We start from the raw sequence: 18,434 nt of genomic DNA, 5'->3' as shown, positions 1-18,434 counted from the left end.
GCTCCCAGGATGACAAACTAAGTGAGCTACCAGTGTCCAACTTACGCCAACCCCCGTCCCTGGTAACACTGCCGTAATATTTTGAGACGGTATGAAAAAATTGGATACCACCCAACCCTAATTGGCTCCAACACTTTCTGGAAATATCGACCCATTGATACCCATACCCATTGATACTGATACACCCATCTATATTCAGAACAACAGAAGTGGCAGAGCCTAAGGAGGACATTCTTATTTCTTTGTGATTGTATAAATAATACAGCCACACCATTCAGGTAATATGTGCAGGTGATTAATACTGAAGTATGTTAGTCTTCCTTCTTAAAACTATTGTTTTTTAGTGTTTCATACCTTTCAATACACTCTCACTGACCTCCCTGATCATTCAGCTTTTAGATACTTCAAAGCACTGCAGTGAAATCACTTCATGTTTGATGAGTGTGTGTGTGTGTGTAGTGGTACTCCGTTATCTGTTGTTTTTGTCAACTACTGATGTGAAATAAATTTTTTATAGAGCTGTGAATGCGCAATGATTTCGTTTTCTATGACGTGAACAGCAGGAGTTTCAGAACTCCTCTCAAACACACTCCTGCCAGTAAACCCAAGTGTTTCTCTAACCAGCCAAGCCTATAAGAGTGAAAGACATGGTGGGAGTCTATTTAGCAAAACGGCAGAAAACAGACAAACGTCTGGAGGAAAACCCCTTCAAACGCAACCAAAGCTCTAGAACCACAGATATAATAATAATTTTTTCATGTTCCACTTTAAACAGTTCCACACTACAGACTATGTGTAAGCTTATATAGTGTATATATTCTATATAAGAATATATATAAACTTTTTAGTTACCTTCTAAGAACACTCCTTACAGCTCCAGCTGTAAATACTGTCTGTGAAAGGCATCTAGAGGGCGCCAGAGGGCACTCTGCTAGAACGCAGCGGTAAAAACAAAGGATCAAAAGTGGCCTGGGCCTAAAATACCCGATACCCGATTCTTTACAATAAGCCTGGGTCAGCCTGGATCCCGATCCACTGGACAGCCAACATCCCTAAAATGACCTGTAATCTATTCTAAACACTATAACACAAACTAAAAGCTGCTGATAAAGAATAAAAAATAAAGCTGCAATCTTGGCAACATCCAAACCGTTCAGCTGAAGACGTTCAGGCAGATTGTCTGCGCTAACTGTGTGTACCTCACTCTTATCATACTGGTGTTAACTCCCATCAGGCTTGTGGAGGTGTTAAAACCCAGGGAGGGTATATTTGTAACACTTTAACACAGGCCTGAATGGAGCAGGCTGGCTGGCTGGCTGGCTGACTGAAAATGGCTCCCCTGAGGGAGGAGCCCTCTGGTAGGCTGCGGACCTCCAACTTCTAGCACTTAACCTGGCTCATTGCTCACCTGCCACAGCTCCCATTTCCCCAGCCGTGACTGGAGATCTGAGAGATCTGGGCTACGGTTGCTTCAAATCTTTCATGTTCCCAATCTGTTCTACCCCATTTCCCATGTGTTTGTGTGTGTGTGTGTGCTTCTTTCATTCAGGTTAGGCTCCGTGTTAAGAACTGATGAGCCTGACACAATGTTCTCTCGTCCTCTCGTTTCTGTGCTGATGCTTTCTTCTTCTTCTTCTTCTTCTTCTTCATACCACAGTCCTTCGCAATGCACTCAAGGCTGAAAGATCATCCGTTGAATGAGGATGGTCATTTACTGATGGCAGAATGAGTTGCACCTCAGTGGCTTTTATATTTAGGGCTATAATGCCAGTTATGGTACCAAACAAACAAAGAAAGAGCAACAGATATCTAAAACCATACTGCACGTAGGCTTGGTGTGAGTAGCTAAAGCTCGCTCTCTTTCTCTCTCTCTCTTTTTTTTTCCTCCCATCCATCTAATATGATCACCACCCCCTCCCCACCCCCCTACCCCTCCAGCGCACATATACAGGCTACAAGCACCCATACCTCCTACTCCTTTAATAGAGGATATAGGGGATACAAAAAAAAAAATAATAATAATAATCTAATGTTAGGGTTCTGGGTGTTGCCTTCTCTAGTGTCTTCCTCGAGATTCACCACTGAGAGCAAAAAAAAAATTTAAAAAAAAAGGGGAAAAGTAAAAGGACACAATCTGCTGTATTTCATTCCCCCATCCAACCGCGCGCGACACTGAAACCCTGACCACGATACGAGCTGCGCGCAAATCGCCAGCAATGATGAAGCTATTAAGCAACATTGACACAGCCATGTTTGATAGGGGGGGAAATATACTAATAAAGTTACAGTCAACTAAAAGCAGCATTTCAGTTCAAATCGGTCATTTAAATGGACGCAAGTATCGGCTCTTCTCAAGGTTATCCTTATTTTAAAAACATGAGTTTTCTTACTTCAACTTAAGGAAACAGGGCAATGAAATATACTTTTCATTAAAAAGAAAGAAAAAAAGACATTTAACCTTAAAAACAGGTCGATAGAGATAAAGTGAGTCTTCAGAAAACGTCCTCCAGTCCCACAGCCACATCTGTCCTCTCACACTTCACACCGAAAACAGCACAACCTCAGCCGTCTCAGCAGCCATTGCCTGGACGGGTAGCCGCCTCTCAGCTTCAGCACCTCGCACTTCTCAGCGGCGCCGTAACGAAAGGAGACCTGTTAGACCTTCCAACAAAAACACCCCCCACCCCCCACCCCCCCTCAACCTACCTACCTACCTACCTACCTACCCTCAACTCGCCCCCCATCCACACACACACACACACACACACACACACACTCATACACACAGTTACCCGTCAATGAAACACTGCGGTCTTTTCCCTTTACGTCCCTTTCCCGACGTTTCTGGGCATTCTCAGGAAAGCACCGGAGCGAGCACGCGGAGAGAGAACGCGCAGAAAGCGCAAAGCCCACCTCAGCACGAGCGGAACGATGCTGCTCCTTCTCCTCCTCCTCCTCCTCCTCCTTCTTCTTCCTCTTCTTCCACACTTTCCTCACGTCCTTCAGCGAGTTGCTCTCCTCCTTTCAGCACCACTTTCCAGTCTTTTGTTTGTTTGTTTGTTTGTTTGTTGGTGGTCTTTTACGTCCAGGCAGAGGGGGGGAGGGGGGGTCTGGAAGTGTGTTTTTTTTTTTTTCTAAAGACGGTGGGAAACGAGCGGCCAGTGAGGGGAGAGCCGTTAACGTGGAGAAGAATCTGCCCTCTTCAACAAACTAACCTTCCCGCCCCCTCCTTCCTGCACACGCAGATTGGTGCTGCTGGCTGACGGCGAAACTCCCTCCTTCTCCCCGAGAGGAGGAGGGAGAGGAGGAGGAGGAGGAGGAGGAAGCTTTAAACCCCCCCCCCCCCCCCCTTTGCAAAGTCTCAGAACTAACCAGAAGCCCTTTCCACACTGCACACCCCTTTGGAAGAACTCTCCACTTATTGGACTGGTTTCTGTCTCTGACTACACCGATCAGCCATAACATTACAACCACCTGCCTAAGACTGCATAGGTCCACCCCATCATGCCACCCAAATCACTCTGACCCATCGAGGCACGGGCATCACCAAGATATAGGCAAGCCAGCATGAACTTTTCCAGCAAATCGTGCTACTCCCTTAAAGCCTACTTTCCAAACATCCATCACTGAGTCGTGGTCCTTCATGACCCTGTCACCGCTTCACTGGTTGTCCTTCCTTGGAGCATTGGAGCGTTTGATAGTTACTGAACACTGCCCAAGCTCTGCTGTTTTAGAGATTACCCAGTTGACTAGCTATCACAATTTGAACGTAGGGGGGTCATCCAGGCGAATACGTACCCTCTGCTGGTAAGATAGCTGGTTAAGCTGATGACCAGCACAGTGTATATTTTTTCTATTAGAGTTTGATGGACTAGCTGGTCTATCAGCTTTGTCGTGCTGGTCAAGCTGATGACCAGCTAGTCCATCAAACTCAACTAGTTTGGTAAGGCTAGTCTGGTAGAGCTGGTTGACTAGTTTGGTCAAGTTGCTCATTCTGGTAGACGTATCCCTTACTGGTCAGGGGTCTAACCAGTTTGATTAACACTATTAGAGGCAAGTCCTCAGTATTAGAAAGGGATTACCTCAGAGACTGAGAAATGAACATGGGTTGTGACATCTGCTGTTACTCCTTCTCTGGAATTGGGGGGAGGGGGGGTGTTGGTAGCAGGGAAGTATGACTGTAAGATATATTGCCCCCAGGCTTTCCTCATATAGTGGAGGCTTCTCCTCTGACCCACATTTCAACACTGTGGTCCTGGTCAGCTCATGGCTGTGTGGTAGTTACACAGTAGCTGAACAGGTTTGAATTGCCAGGCAGAAAGGCAGCCATCTGCTTCACAGAGGCTACTGTGAAGTACTGCATGCCCTTGACTTGTCCGCTGCGTGTGTATTAAGCCTGTTAGTTAGACTGAGCTGTGGATGGGGAAGGTTGGATATGTGTGCTATATACGTTCACGACATATTAGCTCTATCTGTCAGCTCGTGAGGCCTCGTTTATCCTCGGAGGTGCCATTAGCTTGTTGGATCGTCTTTGCGGGAAGCTCATATGCCGTGGCATTTGCCAGCGCACTGTTTGTGCAACAGATGATAAGGAAATGTCCTTAGCGGACATGAAGGAATCATCCTTCACCTTCACTTCCATCACAGAGCGCATAGGTGCCCATAGCCTGTCAGCTATTGAATAATAGAACATGTGCTTGCAGAGGAAGATCGCAGTGCGAGGCCAGAACTGAGCTATACTGATGGTGCCTTTTAGCTCATCTCATGGGATGACTGCTGGGCTATGTATGAAAATTCGCTGGGTTTGCGTATATTCTCACGTTAAGACTTTTGACTAAAGCCTGTGGGAGATGGTAATTGACATCTCAAGCAGTGCCCCCCACAGTGTCACAAGAAAAACTGGGTGATTGGGAACAGTGGGGCATAATGACGCATAAACAGTGGGGTATAATGGGCATAAACGATCCTGCCAGTGAGTTCCAGCATGAAAAAACTGGTAATAAACTGGCCCAACAAAAGGTGTTTCAGCCAAACACAAAACAACAGAGCCTCTAGGATGAAATGCTGATTGTTTTTATCAAAGGCGTGGCCTCAAGATAATGTAGTGAATCAACATGACAAAATTCTGAAACCAAAAATTAATATGTTGTTATCTCAAGATTATACATTGAGACCATAGCATAATATGTTGAGACAACAACATAATATGTTGAGGCCACAAGATAATATATTGAGGTAACAGCTTAATATGTTGAAGCCACAAGATCATATGTTGAGGCCACAAGATCATACGTTGAGGCCACAAGAAAATATATTGAGATCATAACTTAATATGTTGAGGCCACAAGATAATATATTGAGATCATAACTTAATATGCTGAGGCCACAAGATAATATATTGAGGTCACAACATAATATGTTGAGGCCACTAGATCATATGATGAGGCCACAAGATCATATGTTGAGGCCACAAGATAATATGTTGAGGCCACAAGATGATATACTAAGGTAACAGCTTAATATGTTGAGGCCACAAGATAATATGTTAAGACCACAAGATAATATATTGAGGTCACAACATAATATCTAAAGGTCACTAGATAATATGTTAAGACCACAAGATAATATGTTAAGGCCACTAGATAATATGTTGAGGCCACATGATAATATGTTGAGGCCACAAGATAATATATTGAAGTCACAACATAATATCTAAAGGTCACTAGATAATATGTTAAGACCACAAGATAATATGTTAAGGCCACTAGATAATATGTTGAGGCCACATGACAATATGTTAAGGCCACAAGATAATATATTGAGGCCAGGATATAATATACCAAAGCCACTAGATAATATGTTGAGGCCACAAGATAATATATTGAGGCCAGGATATAATATACCAAGGCCATGAGATACTATATTAAGGCCACCAATTACTATATCTAACAAGATAATACAATCGCAGCATATTTGCCAGTGTTAAACCAACACTGAGTGTGTTTATATGCACTTCAGAATTTGATGAATGCAGAAAATCAATGCGTTTACATGATTGTGACTGCATGCAAATCATTAAACATTGTGGGATTCTTAAAGTGCACTGAAAATTCAGCATTACGTTTTCAGACACCACTACAAAATGCCTAAACCCCAAAGTAGGGCCCTATATAGTGAATAGGGCACAGTTTCAAACACCACTCAGGTTTACACGAGTCAGGTAGTAATCAGGCAGTAGTTCTGCTTTGCAACCAGCCAATAAACTCACAGAATAAGACGTGATGTAAACATCATGTAAAACCCACACATTGGGCCGCAGCTCCCCCCCCCACCCCAACTCGTGCCACAATAGGAACCTAAATCATGTAGAACATAAAGAATATTTAAAACCTTTATTTTCAGCATTGTTCCAAAATGTTTAGTAGGCTGGAGTAGGCTATTTACATGACTGATTAAATAATCAGGTAACTGCATGAACGGACTTTTGAGTGCAGTTAAACTATCATACATATATAAAACTAACAGTTTCGCTAACTAACAGCAAATTTGCTATATTGAGGCCAGAAATGGCCACTGTCCCATGAAATATATGCATCTTCAAAATAGTGACTGTACAAGAGAAGGCAAAAAATATTAACTTTCAATGGAAGGCAAGGTAAAATAAGCGTTCCAGTAATTTTAAAGCATTTATGTTGGTCTTTTCATCCAGAATTACCTACAAAGTGGATTCAAACAATGGCTAAAACTAAAATGGCATAGGCCAGAAAATGGAGATATACATTTTTCATTTGACAGTGACATGAATACATCAAGGCTAAAAGGCAATATATCAAGACCTAAATGACACATTTGTTTTATGTTTTATTAATTGAAAAGCAGTAAGAGTCTCTAAAGCTGTCCTAATGCCCAGTTTCTCTGTCTTTCATAAGATAAAAACATGAAAATGAAAGTCCATGCCACATTTAAAACAACCCACTTGTGGCCAAGTGTGCTCTGTAGAGGAATGAAACAATTCAATGGCTGCTTGGCTGAAAATGAGGTTAGTTGTGCCAAGCCAGTTATACTATATAGTCTCCTGGACCTGGTGCCACAAATGTTGAATAATGAGAAGAAGTTGGTGAAAAAGAAGCAACTCGAAATCGCTATTGGGCCTGAATTGTAATTTAAGTTGCCAGTTGAGCTGGCAGCCCATGGTTGATTTTAGAAGGTGACAACATTACTGCCTGCAGCGCATGAGCCAAATCGACTTCCAGATGCCAAACAAATGTTTTTCTTGAGCGGACGCCATCCTTAATAGAGACTGTGTCTTGAACCAACAGTAGTGTATCAGAGTAGCTCATTTTTTTTAAATGTTGTCCATTATGTAAGAGGTTCTTCTATCAGATAGACAGTGGTCCGATGCTGATGCGGTTTTACGCTTAGCTCCCTGGAAGGGAACCTCGCATCGGAAGATATAATTAGTGGGCCATAAATCTGCGTGTTCATTAGCAAAGGTTAGGAGGATGCAAAGCATAAAGTAATCAGTGTAATTGTTCAGAACATGAGCGATTTGTCATCGCAGGGGAACATGAGGAATAGGCTCGTCCTGTGTCGTCTGTCCTTACCTGGAACGGAATTTTGGTCCAGGCATCTGTTCTTTCGCCGCCAAGAGAAGCCGTCAAGCTTGATGGAAAAATTCTGTCGCTGCGAATGTTTCACATCTCTTTAACGGACCTTATGTATTCGCCTGCCAGAGTCTGCCTATTAATCTCAGCTTCACACGAGGAGGAGAAGAGAGGAGCAGACGTCCAATATCAGAGGAGTCTCTGGCAGGAGACCGCCATCGCAGTTAGACTACTCCGTCAGACTTTTCTAGGTCTCCAACGAGGTGGTGACGAGGTGGTGACAAGGACGCTGTGCTTTTTGGCACTTGACTGGTTTGGCACACTCCCAGTTTAATCAAAACAACATGACTTTGCTAGCCAGCTCCTCAGCACTTTGCCAGAAACAACAAAAATACTACGAAGCCATTGTCAGATCCTCAGATGGACCACTGCGGTGATGGGGCATGAGGGCCGCGTCACTCCTCTTCGTTCGCGCTGCACAACGGCCTTAAAAGAATGGCTTATCTGGCTTTTGCCATGTCCACGGCAAAAGACAGGGTCCTTGTTTGCTGCCAAAAGCTGCAGACCCACTCTGTCAGCAGCACAGGCGGTGGGTTGTGATAATAACATTGTTCGCAGGGTAGCGGTGGTAGCACAGGGGAGCATTTTGAGGATGACTGGGCGGCTCGCTGAAGGGAGCCGGCCGGTCGTAATCTGCCAAACACAAGATGCCCAGAGGTCGGCCTAGAGTCCTGTCGCGTGTTCTCTCCCTCGGCTCCAGTCCAGGCCATGCACCTTAAGGCCCACTAGATCTGTGGCGACCACAGCAGCAGAATCCCTCGCGGGCACTGTTAGCCGGTGGGAACGGCCAAGTTGAATCATCACTTGCTTCATGACAATATTGTAAGTGATGTAACTCGTACTGTATGTAAACAGTGCACTGTGGAAACAGCAGGGGGAAAATCAAAATCAACCCTGTGAGTATGTTCAAAACCAAACGCTGTACACGCTGTACACAAATGCTGGAGTGTTGCACGTTAGCATTTCGCTGTCAACACTAAACACAGGGCATCTGGTTCTTGTACGCAACTGTTGTCCATGTCAAATAAATAAATAAATAAATAAATAAATAAAATATACATTCAAATACAAATTACAAATACCGATATTCTTAATCTCAGATGTTCACAAAGTTTAAAAAGGCAATCAGTAAAAACAAGTTATCCAACAGTGGAGTAGTGGATTGCCAGGAAAGGCAGCAGGAGTTAGCAATGAAATAATATTGTGCTAATGCACGCTAGGCAAACAAAATTCTTTAACTAGTATTAATAGTGGAACCACATTCGGTGCTACATAGAACCACATAGAAAGCATTTTTAATTTTTTATTTAAGATTAATTAAGATTTTGGATTTTTCCCAATTTGGATCCCCAATTACCCAAACCATACATATTCTCCCCCTATCACATGCAAAGCTTCTGAGACTGGGAGGGTGAAGACCAATACGCACCTCTTCCGACATGTGCGCAGTCAGGCACCGCCTCTTTTTCCGAAGTGCCGGCAATGCAACATCACGGGGCTCTGAGAAAATCTCCATGTACCTGGCTCTGATGCATCAGCTAGCAGACGCCAGTGCCAGTGAAGTGATGTGGGGAGAAAGTGCCAGCTCCCCAACCTTAAGAGAGCGAGGCCAATTGTGCTCTCCCGGGGTCCGGCTGCCGATGGCTAGCAGCATGACAGGGATTAGAATTTGAGCATTCCTCCGGTTATAGTGACAGTGCCTTATTCCGCTGGACCGCTCGAGGCCCCCTGCAAGAGCAATTTCTATCATAGAGAGTTGCTCAGAGGTCCGGTGAAGCTGGAGACCCGGCGCTTTCCTCAGAGTGTGTTGACTGCCTGGCAATGGTGTATCAGGAGTAGCTGAAAAAAGGTGTTGGCTGGCAACAACAACAGACATTTGGGGACTATTTTGTCCTGTGTGCATCACTCGTTAATTATTATTTAAGGCCAAGAAAATATATCAAGACAAGCAGTTTTCCAGGTATCTGGCCTATTCTCAATCATCTCATGTAATAAATGTCTGTAATGTCGTTTTTAACAGCATTAAACTCTTCAGACTCTTCAGCCTGCTTCCTATCGCCATCACTGTGTCCAATTGTGACTCTATAAGTTTCTCTAGAATAGAGCCTTTCACTCCAAGCCACTCTGAATGACTTTGTTCACATCTTAATTATTTAATTATGGAAATTCTGAGACATCAGTACAATTGCCCTCAATCGAGGCAAGCGTGAGATACAAACTCCAAATTGCTGTGTAATGATTTTTGGCAAAATGAGGATAAGTACCACAGTCTAACTAAATTACACTGAAAAGCCCAGCAGGTTCTAGCTATTAAGCTGATAAAGAATATAGTCAAATATTTCATAGTTGGATAATTATTTAGGATCACAAAGCGTTAAGTACAAAGATTTACTTTCCTACTTAAAGGAGCCCAAGAATATCAATCTCCATTTCTTTCTTGGCACAGTCAATGACTGTAAAAAAGCATGGAGAGTGCAATGTCTCTCAAAGGTAAAGCTTTCACAGGTCTCGCACCTCTGCACAATTCCAACAGTTAGTTGTAACTGTGCTAATATAGGCATATTTTTAATTTTCCCCCCAGAAATCAGTTTTTAAAACGCTATTCTGCTGTAATGTAAGAATGGCGTGTTGTAAGGGGTGGGGGTTTAGGATGATTCTAAGGGCCTGTGACTGGCAGGTGCCAGAAAAGTTAAAGTCAAAGATGAGTATTAACTGAGCATTTTGGCAGATTGTTAGCATTGTGGGGCCCAGTGCAATATCTTTTTTAATGGGGCTCAAAGTCCCTGGCTGGGCTCTTGTGAAGGAAGGAGGGGTTACACTTACAAACAAAGTGATTGACAGCATTGGCTTAAAGAGACTGTCAGCAGGACCTTTCTGTTCAATGGAGTAGCTGAGCTGTAGTTGAGCTGTCAGGCAATTAGGAAGCTAGTTAATCATACAGTAACTTATCATATTGTGCTGTTGGTCGCATTAACAGACAGTTCTTTGCATTTTTCTGGGTAAGTGATGTTGGCGTAAAATAACCAGTGTGATCTAATTAGTTGTTAGCCAGCCAGCTAATGTTAGTTAGTAAGTAAGTTAGTAAGTGCCGGACTCTCTAGTAGTTGTACTTGGTCTTGGCCAGAACTCTCAACAAATTGATTTTTTTGTCTGGATCGAGTTTAAATACTATTTTCTTCTTCTTCTTCTTTTAATTGTAACCATTGTGTGCTGACCCTCTTGAAGCAGCAGCTCAGTGTTTAAACTAGATCATAGTAGCTCTGGTTTGATTCAGTGGCAAACAGAGCTGAGCTCCGGTATTGTAATTTGGTCAAATTTAAATGGCTTCCTAATAAAATACCTGAGCTGCACTTTTACTATTCAAAACATTCCACTTACTGGACAAAACTGGGTATCTGGGGACAAATCCGCTAAGCTTCCGTTCCTTTAAGCTGCGCCGTAAATTCAATGAAGGTGGTCTGAGATGCTTGGTCTGGGAAAAGGGAGTGGGTCTACTAAATAAATGGACATGGCTGGCTCTGGTCACTACTGCACAGAATTTGGTTGCAAATTTGACAACATGGCGGACCATTTTGGCTTCATTTTTAAAGAAGGGAGCGGAATCACATTGTCCTGTAAGGGTTCAGTCCACACTGCCAGTCACCAGCAGGGGGCCAAGGCGGTGTGGTAAGAAAGCAGCTGGGAGCAGCTCTGAAAACTCCATTTCCCAGAAGCTCCAGTGCTAATTACAGCTGATTAGACACACCTGCTGGGCTTTGCATAAAAGCTCTCCCAAAGAGTGGCTCAGTGCTGCACCTTTGTAGAGGGGCAAATGGTAAACCGGAAGACAAGACAAGACAAGACAAGACAAGACAAGACAAGACAAGACAAGACAAGACAAGACCAAAGCTCACTGCATTTAAGTTTATTGATTTCTATGAAGAAACTACTATTTTACTTACCAGGCTAAACACCAGGCCCAAGGCTGAAGGTGTCTTTTGTTGAACCCTGTTTGACGTTCACTGTCCCCCTTTGTATGAGTTCGCCATTTTGTGCGTCTCCTTTCTTTACCGTTCTGCCTTTTTTATTTCTATCACTTCTTGGGGTTCTTTTTCCACTTCTTTTAGCCCTTACACACTGCCATTTGGTTCAGTTGGTTGATGGTTCAAACCTGGCTTCCATCACTCAATCACTCATCCAAAACCCACCCAATCTACCTTGCTTTCCCAGCCACTGTCCATTGTCCACACCTTCAAAAACAAACTGGACATATCCAAAGGGAAAGCATTAAAATACTTATTTGAGAAAGCCAAACCCAAGGAAGTGATTGGGAACAAAACTAAAAGCTAACCTGCCAACAATATCTACAGCTAAGACTCAAGAATAACTAGCTTCTGTTACTGTGTTCAGTTTGGTAAAATAGATGGCTTCTGTCAGCCTGTCGTAGTGACATAAACTAGGCATTAAAGCAACACTATGTAGCATAGTGTTGGTGTGGCGCAACAGATAACACCACCATGTGGGAGACCAGGGTTCGATTCCCGGTCTGGGTGACTATGCTGCGCTACACCAATAAGAGTCCCTGGGCAAGACTCTTAACACTACATTGGCCCACCTCTGTAATACGATTAACCTTGTAAGTCGCTCTGGATAAGAGCGTCTGCTAAATGCCGTAAATGTAAATGTAAATATATACCTTAAAACAGCTGCACAGTCATTGCGTCTCTATTGTTGCTACTATGGGCTCACAAGAACTGTGAAACCGGAGTCATATTTGTGTGTGTGTGTGTGTGTGTGTGTGTGTGTGTGTGTGTGTGTGTGTATAATCCTGTACTGTAAAATACTTCTACCATGTCAGTCCATATACTTCTTTCACTGTCTGACAGTTCTGTATCTCTCAGCTTGTCCAGAAATGTGTCCTTTAGCAGCGGCTCAAAGCACCAATTACACTTCCTGACTGTAGGGGGAGCTCAGTTATTTTTCATGAGCCCCCATGAAAGGAAAATCTCATTTGGAGACAAAATTACAGGGTTGTAAATTGGTATAAAAGTAATCAGTTAATTAAATAAATAAATAGTGTGCTTACAATATACGCACGCATGCATGCACATTCATTTTAGCTTTGAGTCGTTTGTCTGAGAACTGGCTGGAACAGATTTCTCGTATGTGAACTTGCCTCTAATTCAGTCAGCCATGCCTTGAATAAATCCCTGCTGAAGTTTGATAATTGTTATTTTGGGCTAAATTTATCCTTGCTTCATGCTGATTGACGGGTCATTCTTATAGGAATAGTTGACAGGGAGCCAACGCATGCCTGCAGGTTAGCCACTAATCATGCCTTGGCAACAGCGGGAAAAGTTGAGATTCACGCTGCAGAATCTCTCACCATGATTAATGGATCCTCCTAGAGGATAGTCTGAGATGCAATTACATAAAAAAAGCCAGAAGGTGGGACGCTAACTGAGCTCCTGATTGAGTTTGGGGACACATAGCCATGGAAAGGACTGGGAGCACACTGTCCTACACAGATGTGGCTGCACGTTTGAGACCTGTCGTTTGGCAAGGCAAGTTAACTTCATACACAGAGGTCATTCAAAATTCTGCAAGTAAAATAAGGGTGGGATTGTAGTGCAGCAGGTAGTGAGTGTGGATTTGAAACCTCACTCCAGTCTTTGAGAAGTTTGTGTTTGCTTACCCATGTCTGCTTGGGTTTCCTGTGTGTTCATAGCAGATATGTGTTCACAGGTGAACTGCATGCACAGCAAACCTGTACTGGAAAGAAAGGGGTAAGAAAATGAAGAAAAATATTCTACAGAGCAGAGCAAGGCCTGTGTAAACAGTAATATTTTAAAAGATGAAGTTAGAATATGGCTGATCGCTTTCAGGCTTGTGTTTATCAGTTAGGAGCTCTATACTGTAAATTCTATCCACTGTCCGTAATCCCAAATTTTACAGATGAGCTGCTCATACTATAGGGTTATTTAAATTTTTCTTGTATGTCTCAAATACATAGAATAAACACCAAAGATTTGCAAATCTATGAAAATATCAACATAAAGCTGTCAGATGTAGAACCACAGAACTGATGATGGACAGTGACATAGCCTTCAGGGGCCACCCTAAACTTTCTTTTGCATACCTGGCTGAATAGAATCCAGCCCCTCCATTCCTGTTGAAGAAAGCTCTTCGAGGTGGTAGTATGCAGACATCTCACACTGTAAAAAGAAGAGTTCAGTACAGTGCAGAAACGTAGTAAATTCCACAGTACATTTAATCACAGTACCTATGAAATTCTATCATTTTTATTAGTTATAATTACAGTAATGTTTGCATCACTACAGCAATAATCACAGCCCTGTAACTGCTATCACATTTATCACACCAAATATTAGACTACTTTACTGTTCTTAATTCACAGAATTAAAATGACCACCATAAGGCTTTTTAAAAAGTAATCACATACTGTAAAATGAAGACAGTTTATTGCATAATTGAACATTTTACAACTTTTTAAAATATTTGTTATAGCTAGCAACAGAAAAAAACTGACATGCTTCACCAAATTGCGCTAGCTAGAGCCAACTAGCTAGAACACCAGCACATGTAGCTACAGTTATCCAGTAATGTTAGTCCTACACCAGGATGATGATAACTAAATGTTGCTAGATAACAAAATCCATGAACATTTCATGTGAAAATGGTTTACTGTGCTAATACTATGCACACTAGCATACGAGCTAAGGGAGATTCATCTCTCTCCAGCGTTTTTATCTCTCTCTCTCTCCCAGTTCGATGTAGCAAGTGTTAATAAAGCAATACAGTACTATAGAATTGGAGGCAGGAAAGATTCGAGTTAGAGTTGCTTATTACTCGTATCAATCTTGTATAATGTGAAGTTTTTCGCGCTTTGAATCAGTTCACAACATTTTACCATCTGAAAGATACGCGCTAAAGGCTCGACAAGTAATGTTAGTAAGCTGAGGCAACGGACCTCAGTTTATCTATAAAAACTGGCTGCCCTTATCTGTGTACATTTTCAGCTACATATCTTCTAACGTACAGTTTATGAAGGATATAAAAACGTCCTTCCGTCTGGATGATCATGATTATCTAGTATCTGAGTTGGAACTAATGAAAATTGACCATTAGCAGAGACGCCACCCTTTTTTCTGACCCGAGTCCCTTATTGGTTACTTTTCTGAACTCTGATTGAAAGCATAACATCATGCACACTCATAATTATAGCCTGGAAATAACCATTTATTTATTTATTTAAAAAAAAAACAAAGTCAGATGCAATGCAACCTTGCTTTGTGGGCCCTGTTTGTTTGAGAGGTGCGCACTTATTTCTGGGTTTATGGACTTTAGACCCGACTAAACATTTCCCAGCCACCCCACCCCTACAGTCCTAGAATCCCCACAGATGATGGGACTGTTTACCTCTGCAGAATGGTTCCTCAGATTATATAATGACAGCACCGTGATGCAATGTGCGAGCCATCCTCCTTTATAATTAACCACAGCTTTCATTAGATGACAGGGATATTAACTCCAATAAACCGAACAATGGCTGAAATCACCCCTCCCCCATTCGTGCGGTCATCTTTTCATTATTTATGCTGTGCTAATCCTGTATGCGCTCCAACTCATCTGCTTTTTTTTTTTTGCTTTTTTTTTTTTTGGTTTTATTGGCGCAGCACATGGCAGACGTTTTTGAGTGTAAGAGAGGTGCTTTAGTTGTGTGTGTTTTGTTGAAAAATGAAAATAATGGGGGGGTGTCTCTCCATTCTATGGCTGGAAGGTTTTCATAAACCCTAAGTACTGCGCAAGAAACCACAGTGATATCGTGCGCTGTCACAGACATCAGGCGAGTTTAATCTCCCCCAAAGTTCTGGTGTTTTTATTTATTTATTTATTTATTTATTTTTAGCATCAGGCCATGGATTTGGTTTGAATAAACTCTCTCTCTCTCTCGTGCTCAACTCAAAACACCTCCTTTCCTCTACATGCCTGCCAGGCTATTTCGTGAGATATGAATAATGCTCTAGCTCTTGTTTCCAGATGACTTGGAATACATTTTGAGCACCAATTTGACACCAGGTCAAAATTGAGCCAGCCCATTTTACGCCTTATTTAATAGACCAAAATGGTTACAGGTTGACTAAGATCGATGGGCCTCATAAAATGGGAAACTGTATCATCTTAATTCCACTTGGGGGGGTGACTGGCTTCTTTACTGTGTACAGCAACGCTACCGTTATTGCTGTGCTTTGTCTGGTATAGATTTCGGGTTCATATATGAGGTCAGACATTTTCCGGGACTGTTTATTTGTTTTTGCTCTCATCCAACCAACCTGTGTAGGAGGATTATACATTGAAGGCATTCAGCAGATGCTTTTATCCAGAGCGACTTACAAAAGTGCTTCACTGTTTACTCAAAATATCCTTAGCCAGTTTCTATAGAATAGAATCCTAAAGATGCCTCTAAGCTTAGATACTACTAAATACAAAAGCCAATATGGAGACCCTAACACTCTGCACTACACTTCACCTAAGTACTCTCTGAAGAGGTAGATCTTGCAGGTGCCTTTGAAGACCGTGAGCGACTCTGCCATTTTGGAAGTTCGTTCCACCACTTCGGTGCCGGACGTCTTCTGTGGATCTTAAAGGATGATCGGTCAAGCCTCTTGGTACAGATCTGCTTTTGACCATTGCCATCAAGTACGGAGAGGCTGGTCCATGCTCTGCTTTGTAGGCCAGGATCAGGGTTTTGAATCTGATGTGCTTTTTGAATTGGGCAGGATGCAAGGCAAGCCATCAGGATAGAGCTTGTTTATCAAGTATCATCAGTCTTAAAGGTACAGTAGCAGAAGCAGCCTGTTCATTTTAAAGCAACAATATGTAGCATTGTTTACCATGAAATAACAGCTTCAAAGTAATGCTAAAGCTCCACTGACCTCCAATAGGAAAAATATCAATGAAAAACATGCATCTCCAGAATGGTGACACTAAGGAGAAGGCAAATACAGAAGTTAATGTAAAATATCAGTTTATTCCAAGTAATTTTGAGCATTTCTATAGGTCTATTCCTCTAGATTCATTTACACAGTGTTCAAAGCAGCTACGGGGTTCAAACCATGGAGAAAACAAACAAAAATAGACATGCATGGTTTTCATTGGATAGCATTGATGATATTCCAGCCTGTCCGCTAACTGCACTATGTAACTTGCTGGACGGCACTTGTGAGAACGGCTGCCATATTGGTGTAAAGTCCGGTAATATTACGCTACCACTTTAGTCCACATGCTTCTTTCACTTTCAATGATTTTGTTCTGAATCTCTCAGCTTGTCCAGAAAAGCATGTGATGTGTATCTTTTTAGCAGTGAATCAAAGCATTAATTATACTTCTGGACTGTAGGGGGAGACCAGGAGCACGAAATGGCAGTTCTTACATAATGCTGCTTTAAGAAATGGTTGTGTAAAAAATACATATGGACTGGTTTTCCATAAAAAAGAAACCCTAAACCCACCCAAATTTTGTATGTGGACCTCAAGACTAATGTAGAATATGGAGAAAGTTAAGTCATATGTGAACAAGGTGCAGGATGCACCAAAAGCAGTACTGGATCTGGCTTGTTTCACTCCAAACTAAGCCCTGGGCCTGCCGCCTCATATCACTGCCCAACACTACACAACCCTTCAGCTGCACATTCAGCTGGTGCATTCTTTAGCAATGGGCAGAAAGAAAGCCTGCCATCCTTCTCTCCCAGTGAGAACACAACCAATCTGCACAGCAGAGAGCTTCTAGCCAAGTACAGCACCTGGCACTGCTGAGATACGAACACCTCTGCAGTGTCAGCAGCAGCAGTGTTGTCCATGGCGCCTCACTTGAGAATCCAACAGTGGCATCTGTAGAAGACAATCAAAACAGAAGCACTGCGGTGAAATCCCCATGATGCGGTTTATAATGATGTCAGTGTCAAATATGTGATGTGCTCGGTCTGAAATGGCTTGTGACACCATTGCTCAGTCCCACGGCTTGTGGGGAGGCACCTGAATATCTGCTCTTGTGGGGATGACGAGTGAAAATGTGGCAATGCAGCCAGCAGAGGCTCCCCAGCAAGCTGAGTGCCAGCACTGTGGGTGGTGGAGGACCGGGAATGGTGCGATTTCTCTTCTTCTAGCCTAAGGTCTTTCTACTCTCCAGCTGCTCTCTCACTCTCTGAGATGCACACAGGCGCACACACGCACATCTGCTGAGCATAACGAATGTACAGACTGTGCTCCCTCATGCCTTCCGAAAACAAGCGAACTGCAACATTTGGCTGCTGCGACACAGCGCTGTCCACCTGCCAGGCACCCGCCATAAGCATGCCATTGCACATCCGCTAGCACCAATCATGCTAATAAGAGGGACTAGTGCCTTGGCAGCTCCCCTCCTCTGACTGAGGTTGGACAGCAAAGGTTTGATGGGGTCATCTTTGTAGCCCTCCCTGCTGGCACTTAAGACTCAGGATCGCGAGCAAGGGAGCACTCAAATTAGCGCTGGCTCCAGGACTTAAGACTCTGGTAGCGAAGGCCCGAATGTGCAACCTGTAGATAGATGTCACACTCTGAAAGTGAGGATGTGGAGGTTAGATGGATGATGGCGAGTGTGGAGACAAACTATGAGCGTGATAAGACTGTGCTGCAGATTCCCCATGCCTCAGTGCCCATTAGGGCCCAGTGGTTGGTGGATGCTAGTGGAGTGTCTAGGAGGAGTTTGGCACTGCTGCCAATAACCGTTTCA

At 43.1% G+C, this 18,434-nt stretch overlaps 1 protein-coding gene across 3 annotated transcripts in view; it reads right to left on the bottom strand.

Annotated features, from left to right (window-relative positions):
- LOC140539881 (gamma-aminobutyric acid receptor subunit alpha-3-like) overlaps positions 1 to 3,228 on the bottom strand; it is a 143,771-nt gene extending 140,543 nt beyond the window's left edge. Inside the window, exon 1 of one of the 3 annotated variants that reach the window (XM_072662705.1) lies at positions 2,914 to 3,228. Coding sequence is in view for 1 of the 3 variants with exons in the window: in XM_072662704.1 (XP_072518805.1) it covers positions 2,459 to 2,524 (66 nt within the window). In the remaining 2 variants the exon portion in view is untranslated. Of the gene's footprint in view, positions 1 to 2,458; positions 2,637 to 2,792; positions 2,884 to 2,913 lie in introns of those variants that run through there. The other 2 variants (XM_072662706.1, XM_072662704.1) reach the window with 2 other exon arrangements.
- Between the last annotated feature and the right edge of the window lie 15,206 nt (positions 3,229 to 18,434).

Source organism: Salminus brasiliensis, chromosome 18 (assembly GCF_030463535.1).
Source record: "Salminus brasiliensis chromosome 18, fSalBra1.hap2, whole genome shotgun sequence".
Lineage (NCBI taxonomy): Eukaryota > Metazoa > Chordata > Actinopteri > Characiformes > Bryconidae > Salminus > Salminus brasiliensis.
Note: the sequence above shows the minus strand (reverse complement) of the source record. Positions and strands in the feature narration are given on the sequence as shown.